Genomic DNA, 10847 nt, shown 5'->3' with positions numbered 1-10847 from the left:
GTACGCCGACATGTCTCATTTCCCTACTTGGACATCTTCCAGTTTCTCCTTTAGTTTCCATGATTCTCTTCAGTTTTCTTTCTATGCTGTATGACTGCTTTGACTTCTTCGTCCCAACACCCTTTAAACTTCTTGCCACATGTATTTACCCTATTTTTTCTAATCTTTTCTTACTTTTCAAGGATTCTTTTTTTTTTATGTTTCTCTCCCAGTCATTGATTGTTCAGCTCTTCATGTATTCTTTTCCTATTGCTGTATTTAAGTCTCATCTGTATTCTGACCACAGGGATTTCTTTACTATTTCCACTTCTATTTCTTTCCCTTGTTTCTTGTCCTTGCTATAATTTTTCCTTGTTACACCAATCATTACATTGTCTCCTATATCTATTATTTCATTTGACCAGAAATTCATCTTTTCTTTATCTACTTCTTCATTTACTAATATGTAGTCAATCTCTGTCTCGACTGCAGTCAATTCCTATCTGTGCCTTGTTAAATGTTCTAGCTCCAGCATCTATCTGGGCATTCCTGGTGTCTTTTACCTCTGTATCTGGTTCTCAATCTTCAGTATGGTTTTCCTCCCTATTTCCAGCCTCTTGTTTAATCAGATTCTCATTTCTGTCACTGTCCTCAAAGTTTATCTCTTCACTACCTGTCTCACCTTTCTCCTAAATTTCTACATCTCCATTCCTCATCTCAGTATTCTCGTCTACCTCTCCTGCTAACCACTCTTTCCTAACTTCTTTTTCATACTTTGTACAGAACACACATTTCTAATTTTTCAATACTGGACAATTCTTCAGATATACGAACCCCAAACATGCAACATGATACCAATCACTTCATCTATGGTATGTGAGCCACCTACTCCTCCCTTGCTTGACTTTTTGCTTACACTCTTTACAGTCACTATTGTTCATCATTTTGTCAGCTTATGTGAGCCACAAGTATAAAACCATTTCAATTTCTTAGCTTTCAACAGTCACCTCACAGCATCCTCCTCTCTCCTCTGTCTCAGCTTTGGTCAAACAATTGTGGAAATTTCTTTTTAATATGGTAATTTCTGAGACATTCTAAGGCAACTTGCAGTGTATGTTAAGGCATACTATAGTCTACTTATGCTACTTTATATTCAACAATATCTCTTATACTGTTTTTTATTTTTTTTTTTTTTTGCCTGTGCTAACATTAGTAGTAGTATTGTATAACATATTAGTAACATAGTGGTAAAACACAATAGTACTGGACAACTTGCACAAAAAAAAACAATAGCTATAGTACGTAGAAAACACACACACACACACACACACACACACACACACACACACACACACACACACACACACACACACACACATTTAATAATGATAATAATGCTGCGACAACAGCAAAAATAGTAACTAACTGCTGCTACTACTAGATACCACCATTAAACTCCTTCACACACTGTCATTCATCATTCCTTACTTCTAAGTAACAATTCATTAATTTCATCACGGAATGATACGTGGAAATACGCTTAAACCCTGACACTTGAGGTGAATATGAATGAGAAACAAACCGAGTGGGAGAAGGGACCGTCTGTGTTTGGGTGCGAGGGCGTCCAGGCGGGGTCATGAACGGACACATAAACCTCACCTGCTTAACTCATTTTGGGGACTCATTTATATATCTATAAGGTTATTTCTGGCTTTCCTTCACTCTCTGGGTCTGGAAACACAAGAGCGTTCAGCTAAATATTCACATGCAGAGCGAGAGGGAGGATGGCAGTATGTTCGTCTGGGGCCCTTTATTTACGATATTTACGTAACGTAAACCATTGTGAAAATCGCGAGAAGAAAGAAGGCGCCCAAACTGGAATGTACTATATTTTCTGACATAACAAAAAGTTTAACTAATACACAAATTATAATAACTTAATCGGACTTTGTAATAAGAGCGTAGGATCCACTAATGTGTCAACAATTATCACCAACGGTACTACAAAAACATTAAAATATTGACAAGGGAATACAACCTGAAAAAGTTTCATTATATCTTCAGAATACGAACATTTTAAGCTATCCAGCGGAATAAAGAAAACACGAATGCCTTGTCACATAAAGAAAATATTTTTTTTCCATTCGGCCCCACTATTACGTTAAATTGAAAAATACGAAAAGATAGCCTTGATTTACTTGGATATTACTAATGGGAACATGTTTTTCATATTTTTTAGATCTTATATCAAGCACCAAAATAATCCTAGGCGTGTTAATTAAAAAAGTTATAAATTATAGTGACATTAATGTTATATTTTCGATAAACAAAAAAACACAGCTAGACTCGATCTTATTATGGCTTAAGACTTGTTATACTTTGCTAATAATAAATCAAATATCAAAACAATTCCAGCTCAAGTAATAAAAAGAAATTACATATTGCTTTAGAGCCGAAATGTTTTTTTTGCAACGTTTACTGGGTTCCTCCACCTCCTCTTCCCGTCCCCTCATTCCTCTCTATTTTCCTTCCACCAACTCTTCATCCACCTCCTCCTACGCCCAGTCTCAAAAACACCTAGAAACACACAGAAAATCCGATATTTTACGATATATATGTGTCATAGGAAATATCAGCGTAGCCTGACCAAAATGAGAGGATCTAGGTGGGGGTCGGCAGCCTGGCGTGTGGCGGCTCGGCGGGTCATGATAGAGGGCGGTAACCTGGATATCATTGTATGTGCTATGGAATGGTATGGTATAGTATGGTATGGCATGGTGTGTGTGTGTGTGTGTGTGTGTGTGTGTGTGGCGGAGGTTATTAGCGGTCTACGGCCCGGCGGATGGCAGTTCGGGCTGGAGCCTGGAAGCCGATGATATTGGTGTGGGGATATGAACACTGCACTCTTGCCCCTTCCACTGCCCTGTGTGTGTGTGTGTAATTCACTGTTTGATCTGCTGCAGTCTCTGACGAGACAGCCAGACGTTACCCTACGGAACGAGCTCAGAGCTCATTATTTCCGATCTTCGGATAGGCCTGAGACCAGGCACTCACCACACACCGGGACAACAAGGTCACAACTCCTCGATTTACATCCCGTACCTACTCACTGCTAGGTGAACAGGGGCTACACGTGAAAGGAGACACCCAAATATCTCCACCCGGTCGGGGAATCGAACCCCGGTCCAATGGCTTGTGAAGCCAGCGCTCTAACCACTGAGCTACCGTGTGTGTGTGTGTGTGTGTGTGTGTGTGTGTGTGTGTAATTCACCTCAGTTGCCTGCTGGTCACCCAGCCAGCCTTCCCCATTACGGAGCGAGCTCAAGTGTGTGTGTGTGTGTGTGTGTGTGTGTGTGTGTGTGTGTGTGTGTGTGCAGGTTGAGAGAGAGAGAGAGAGAGAGAGAGAGAGAGAGAGAGAGAGAGAGAGAGAGAGAGAGAGAGAGAGAGAGAGAGAGAGAGAGAGAGAGAGAGAGAGAGGGGTGGGACAAACATCACGTCGTAAGTTACAAAATAGGAAGGGAAAACAACAATATGAAACCCAACTGAGTCATAGCTTCACCGTACCTGACAACAGTATCAGTAATAGTAACAGTTGTAGTAAAACAGTACATGGAAGTCGATTCCTTTAAAATAGTGGGGGACATGAACGAGGGGACGAGCCCAGCCAAGAAAAATGGTGGGGGACGAATCATACTACATCCCTCTCAGTCAGAATAGTAGGGGAACAAAACATGTCACCCACGTCATCCCCATAATCCATTCCCAAGGTAAATTTGCACTTTCCACCGATACCCGTCCTAATCTACCGTTTATATGATGTCTGTCCAAGGGGTGGGGGGGTGCTAAGGTCAAAGTCGAATGATATATATCTATGCAAAACCACTACTGGTGCTGGAGTTTGTGGTGTTCCTTCCCCAGGACGTTGCATTGACAGCCAGCTACCCTTACCACTGTTTCTTCCCGTTACTCACCATTTCCCGTCACTGCTATGCCTTGCTGCCGCTATTAGGTTGCGTCCTAATATACGCATCCCTCCAGCTCTCCTCTTTTCCAGGCTCTCCCTTCGCAGCTCTTTCACGACACTCAGCTGATTTGACGTCACGTGTGTGAAGCCACGCTATTGGTCAACAAGGGAAAAGAGAAGAGATAAATGGAAGGAATGAGATTAAAACAGGATAGAAAGAAAAATTGATAAATGGAGGAAATGGAAACAAAATCAGAATAGAAAGAAATTGGATAAGGAAATGGGAATAAAACAAGAGATAACAAGAAAAATGGATAACTAATAAAGGAATAGGAGGAAATGTGAATGAAAATAATGATAATGAATAATGTTAATGATAACGAATAATGAAATAGGAGGAAATGATAATAAAACCAGATATAAAGAAAAATAGATGACAAATAAAGGAAAAGCAAGGATAAAGAATAAGGAAATAGGAAGAAATGGTAATGCGAATGATGAAATGGGAAATAGGAAAGTGGAATGAAAATATTAACGAATAAGGAATTAGGAGGAAATGGTAATAAAACAGCAGATAGAAAATGACAACGAATAGATGAAGAGGATAACATAGGAGAATAGGGATAAATGAAAGTGAAATGATAACTAATAAGTGAAGTTAAAATATGATAACTAGTAAGGGAATAGAAAGAGCGTGTGTACATATGCACTGATGAGTGTTGACCAATAGTCAATAGCGTGGCTTCATACATGTGACTTCAAACTAGCTGCGCACGTGAAAGAGCTGCGAAGGGTGAGCCGGGAAACGAGGATAGCTGAAGGGACGTGTATATTAGGCCAGTGCCCCACTATTATAGTTCCAATTGCATACTAGTACGATAGGTTTTGCGTAATTAATGTAGACTTCCGTAGAAATTACGAATATTGTACCTTGTCTATAGGTTCTCTACTGGCAACCACTACTACGGCCATGTAGCCTACCCCATGTTGACTCGCTCAGACGCGCGTCCTCGTCCTCCTCCCCGTCTCTTTCATTATTTGCTTTCACTGTTTTTTTCCGTGCAAAGACCGTTCAGCCTCCTTCATACCAACAATCCAGCAAGCTTAGGAAGAAGTGGTAGAATAATTTCATAGTTTCGCATTGACGGGGAATTTTATTAAGCTTGGCAAAATGGAGGTTGCTCTGCCAAAGTTATCGAGGAAGGACCAATACTAAAACAAATAACAGTCCACGAGAACACAAGATTCTAACTTTGTTATAGCAATAAATGAACAACAAACTACACTGGAAAAATAAACACGATGTGCCAATACCTTAAATTAAAGTGTAGGTAGCAAGAAACGGGATCTCCAGCTGACTACGGCGGAGACGAGAACGTGGCCAACAGAGAAGCGAATAGAAGCGATCAGGACGCCATCTGCTGAGAATCTAAGTTCTAAGTTCCAAGTCCAAAGTGCCAAAATTCACCAAACCTTCCTCTTAGTTTAAGTATAAACCATGATAACATTTAGACTATGACAAAGTGGTAGAATTGATATCAGCGCATGCATCTTTCTGTGGCCATGCAAATAAGCAGAGTATGAGTCAGTGTTATGAAAGACCTGAGTTCGAAAAGAGAATTCGAGACTACAATGGCTTCGTTTGATTGAATGAATCTCTCTCTCTCTCTCTCTCTCTCTCTCTCTCTCTCTCTGCATGAGTTTGATTGATATGCTGTGACGCAAAAAGGTGACAGGGACAAAGATGAACACAGAGCCAGCAACACGCCACTCTTTCTCATTCATATGCAGCTCTCTCTCTCTCTCTCTCTCTCTCTCTCAATAGTTAGGATAAGACATTAATATTTCTCTTAATAAAAGGACTGTAGTTTTGGTCACTTCTTCCACCTCCAGGGTCTTATATAGGGCATTACTATTTTATAGAAGACAGGATATGTGTGACGTTGGTACTCCTGGTTTAGTTGATGTGGGTATTGGAGGGAAGTAAAAGCCTGACAAGCACACAAATGATGAGGAGGCAATAGGCAATACACGCAGTCCGAGGAGTGACTAGTAATGCAGATAGGTGACTTGTTTTTGAGCACCCGTTATTATCCAGAAGATGCAGGTTTTTGTAGAGTTGAATGTAGGTTTGTAGAAACATTATGTGGTAGTATGACGAACGGCACTGGTGTAAATGCCAGCCATACGCGCTGTAATTACTCCAGTCATTGTCATCCAAACTGTATCCAAAAAAAAAAAAAAAAAAAAAAAAATTGCATACAAAGATTCGCCATGCTTTAAAGTGACTCACAGCTCCATGTTGGAAATCATATGTGTTTATTACTGAGTTGGATTACACTTAGGGCGACGCCAGAGTAACATCCGCTATTCACCTGTGAGCTTTTCTTTTATTGATTTCAAGGTCAGGAGAGCAACATATAATAATATCATGGAACTTTACATCTGTCTGACATCCTGGTAAGCATTAAAATGAACAGATTATGGAGGGTAAATGTGACACCAAGCCTCCTTTACACAAAACTTTCCATCTGTCTGGAGGCGGGCCGGGAACAGTCACGGGGCAGGAAGGGACTGGCGGCGGGACTTGTAAGTTGGCTGGTGAGGTTGGTGTGACCCCAGATGGCCGGACTGTGCGACTGATGCTCCACCAGGGGATGACACTCTCCTTCTTGCCACATGCAGGTGTAACTGCACTGCACCAACAGTTTCTGACCTCGCCATGACGACTTCATCAGACTGTTGCGCACGCTGCTGCCTCCCGTTATGGTAGTGTTGTGTGCCGTGGCGGTGGTTGTGTGTGTGTGATGCAGTGGGTCTCCACGCTGCAGCCCCAGCAGTCTGCCAACGACAGAAAGATTTCTAAGGTACATGCAGGGACAGTCTGAAGGGCACAACTTGAACTTTACCGCAGTTAAACAATTGCCATTTTGGTCTCCGTGGTGAGAGTGCAGAAAACCAAACATGACAATACGAAAGTGTGAAATAAAATGTGTGGAAGGCACGAGAAAAAAAAAATTAGATCATAATTATTTTGGTGACTGTCAAGGCAATAAGAAGGACAATGGTTTAACAGTTATGATATACTTACACTGACAGCTGCAAATCGTACATACCACAACAATTGCACTGGCATCGTGTAGAGTGCCACACCAGCACACCACCCGAGACTCACCTGAAGAAGGCACCTCTGAATTTGGAGGAGGTGACGTTGTACAGCACCGGGTTGATGGCGGAGTTGACGTACACGAGAATGCGGAAAGCGTAGAGCATGTTGAAGTACACCTCCTGTGGGAACGAAGAATGCGTATCAGGAAGAATTTTCAGTATGCACACATGGAGGACAGTAAGTGTTCCGTCAGATAAAGAATGTTTTCTAAAAGGATGGTGACTGGATGCTTCGTCACGCACCATGCTATCGCCTGACGCCCACCGGCATCTTTACACCACTAACAGTGGGACTGATGGGGAAAGCTAAATGGTAATAAGGGTACAAGAGATGAGAAAAAAATCGAAAAGATAATGAAAAAATGAAAAGAAAAGGTGAAATGTTGATCTGCTAAGTATATTAAAGATAGCAAATCTTTCTGTCTTCCTTAGTAAACAGATGAGCTGGAGAGTTTTTGGCACACTTGATAAAAGATGCCTACTTAGGTTTAGATTGGATTCTTACAAAAAGACACTTATCTTCCACTTTTCGATGATTGTTTTTTTTTTTTATCTCCATTTAAGAACTGACAATTTAGTGAGTTTTTTTTCCGAATATTTTGTTGTCCTTGCTCATAATACTCGTCCACTTTGCTCACCTCACTGATGGAGTCCTCGGTCTCTTCCGTGATGAAGATGTACCACAGGCTGAAGATGCGGTGGGGGAGCAAACATACGAAGAACACCACCACCACCGTGCCCAGCATCACCACCACCTGCCGAACGAAACACTCTTAAAACTTCGTCACCTACTACGGGAGTCTCTTTACCACCACCACCACCACCACCATTGCTTTAGTCATTATCAGCAATGTGAGGAGAGAATTGAAAGAGAAGAATGGAATGGACGGAGGTGAAAGGAATCAGAAGGTTGACAGATGAGTGAGGAATAAAGCAAGCAGACATAACAGTATGGGAAGAAAATAAAAGAAAACAACGAAGGAATGATGAGAGGAAACGGAAGAGGAACAGAAAAGTGAGGGCCAATGTAAGTAGACATAACATACCTGCTTTCTTGCGTGTAGGTGTGGGTTGGGTTTGTCCTTACATAGCTGCTCATCATCCAGGAGCAGCTGCCTCGCAATCCTCCAGTACAGCAGCACGAGTACCACCAGCGGCAGGAAGAACAGCGCGGCCATAGACGTCACTACGAACACCTGAAAAACGCCGCGCCACATGTCACCACTGTCACCACCACCACCACAAGCTCATAGGCTAAATGTTTAAAATCTTATTAGCATCAGTGAATAAACTGAAAGTACGTGGTGCTGCATCGTTCAGTTTAGACTCACATTAAACTTCGACCGAACATGATATAAATTGGTTACCATACAATAATTAAATACGATACACGTAGCCACGAGGAAGGAGACAAAGGGAGGATTCATTATGAGTGTAAAAGGGGATAGATAAAAAAAAGGAACTGAAGGAAAGGATGACGGTGAAAACAAGGTCACCCATGCGTCACCTTAGCCCAGAGTGAGTCGACGCGCGTGTAGCAGACGGGCACCAGAGAGTGGTCGATGTACTCGACGTAGGAGTACTCTGTGAGGGCAATCACTGGGCTGCAAACAAGCGCCATACGTCACCAGCACAATGCCAGGAAGAAAAGAATAAACATTCATGAAACAGAGAGGACAAACTTAAGATGAAATAGGAAACCTTCGTTTCAAAGAGAAAATTACGAAATAAATCAAAGGGTAAAAAGTTTCAGCTTCACACAGTTTTCTTTCAATTGTTACCAAATTAGATGAGAGACCAAATCACCCAGCAGACCACCTTGTGATGCAGGTGGCGAGGACCCACACCAGCAGGCACGCCAGGGCAGCACGGGCCCTACTGCAGGAGGCAGCGGCAGTCAGCGGGTGACAGATGGCCCGGTAACGCTCTACAGAGATGGCCAGGATGGTGAGCATGGAGGCGTGGGCGACGGTGAATTCCACGTAGGGCACCACTTTGCCTGAGGGAGGCAACACTCGTCACGGGAGAGGAAGGAGGAAGGAGTCAGACTGAAGAAGTGACCTAATTTGTCAGAGAGAGAGAGAGAGAGAGAGAGAGAGTGTGTGTGTGTGTGTGTGTGTGTGTGTGTGTGTGAATTAACGGACTCTTTTAGCACACAGAAAACGGAATAAGTAGCTTGACTCCATCTAACCGCTAATCAATCAAATACTGGCGACACCATTCTTGATTAGGGGACAAGTACTAGTTAATCAATCTTTGAAAATTTTCGTACATAATTTACATTTTTCTTGTACTAAATATAAAAAAGGAGGGAGCCAGTGCAGACAATATGGTGGCAGGGTGTTGGAGGAGCAGTGAGGAAAGGTGGAGCATATGGCAGGAGAGTGCAGGGAGTGTTGTGTTGCACGGAGTGGGAGAGGTAGGGAAGATAGAGAAAAACAATTAGTCCAAATGGAGAGTCCCTTGAATGTGTGAAAGAGTTTTCTTACGCGGGATATTTGATTTGTACAGGAGGCAATGCAAGTGTTGGCGTTGTGCTGAGACTTTGAAGCGAATGGAGGAAATACAAGAAACTGCTGCTTTTATTGATACTAAGGACGGGAAGGAATAATGGAGGTTGATGGAAAGATGTCCCACTTATGCACAAGACAGTAATGGAGTTAGGGAAAGTCCTATTTCGGGCAAGACATAAACCTTTCTCATTCACCCACAGAAACAAGAAGAGAAAGAGGAGAGAGAAAGGATCTGTTCATCTATTCATATAATGTTATACAATGAATGAGACGACATGTCCTATTTATAGCACAAAGAAAAGAAGGAAGGATATCATAAGGATTTTTTCTCATACGAAATGCGGAAGAGAGTGGAGGACAAGGCACAGTGAGAGGGAAAGGAAGTCTAATTTTGAAATATAAAAGGTTGGAGGGAATGGAGGCAAGAAATAATAGTCGTGAGGATCCCTCCTTGACTACAAAAAGAGAGAATAAGAGGAGAGAAAGATAAAGAAAACCTTACTCGTAAAAGAAATAAAGGAATAAGAGAAAGGAGAAGGATAAAGGAGTTTCTGCTTACACATGGAGGCCGGGAGGACCCATACTGCTGGGGGCGCGTACAGCTCAGAGAGGAGGGCGGGGAGACAAACCACCAGCACCAACAGGTCCGCCACTACAAGGTTGGCGATGAAGATGCTGGTGGAGGCGGCTCGCAGGTCCCTGTCCCGCACCACCAGCACCGGCACCAACACGTTCCCCACCTGCAACACGCCGAGGTACATGGTGAAGCAATACACAAAGGCTAAGTGGAAGACGCCGCTGGAAGAGAAAATGGAACTCAGAAACAAAAAGACCTGAGTCAGTCAAATGTGTGGGAGTGAGGCAAGCGCGAAAAGATAAAAAGAAAAAAAAGTGTTTTGGTAATGATGTTAGTCAAATGTGTGTGTGTGTGTGTGTGTGTGTGTGTGTGTGTGTGTGTGTGTGTGTGTGTGTGTGTGTGTGTGTAGCAGTCTTACCAGCCCTACAAGCAGCAGCAGGAGGCACCAGGCCGTGTACACCCCTTGCATGTAAGTGGGGAAGGATACATCGGGCAGGGCGGTGGAGTAGTTCCTGGGAGCGACATCCCTGGAGGAGGCCGTGACGGAGAGCAGGGAGGTGGGCAGCACAGCCGTGGGTATCACCGCCGCCTTTTTCTCCTCCCTCCCACACTCCTGTCCCGCACAGCCCAGCGACGTCACCAGCAG

The 10847-nt window shown here is 43.0% G+C and overlaps 1 protein-coding gene across 2 annotated transcripts in view; it reads right to left on the bottom strand.

The window, feature by feature from the left end:
• Window positions 1-6253: 6253 nt before the first annotated feature.
• LOC123507069 (growth hormone secretagogue receptor type 1-like) overlaps window positions 6254-10847 on the bottom strand; it is a 16222-nt gene continuing 11628 nt past the window's right edge. For both annotated transcript variants that reach the window (XM_045259611.1, XM_045259612.1), the window contains exons 2-9: window positions 10620-10847; window positions 10184-10364; window positions 8930-9110; window positions 8619-8715; window positions 8158-8307; window positions 7750-7866; window positions 7119-7231; window positions 6254-6784 (exon numbers count right to left, since the gene is read on the bottom strand). The exon at window positions 10620-10847 is cut by the window's right edge and continues 62 nt beyond it. In XM_045259611.1, coding sequence (XP_045115546.1) covers window positions 6457-6784; window positions 7119-7231; window positions 7750-7866; window positions 8158-8307; window positions 8619-8715; window positions 8930-9110; window positions 10184-10364; window positions 10620-10847 — 1395 coding nt within the window. In that variant the 3' untranslated portion in view covers window positions 6254-6456. The remainder of the gene's footprint in view (window positions 6785-7118; window positions 7232-7749; window positions 7867-8157; window positions 8308-8618; window positions 8716-8929; window positions 9111-10183; window positions 10365-10619) is intronic.

The sequence above is a fragment of the Portunus trituberculatus genome, chromosome 21 (assembly GCF_017591435.1).
Source record: "Portunus trituberculatus isolate SZX2019 chromosome 21, ASM1759143v1, whole genome shotgun sequence".
NCBI classification, from domain to species: domain Eukaryota; kingdom Metazoa; phylum Arthropoda; class Malacostraca; order Decapoda; family Portunidae; genus Portunus; species Portunus trituberculatus.
The sequence above is the reverse complement of the archived record's forward strand: the minus strand, read 5'-3'. Positions and strand labels throughout refer to the sequence as shown.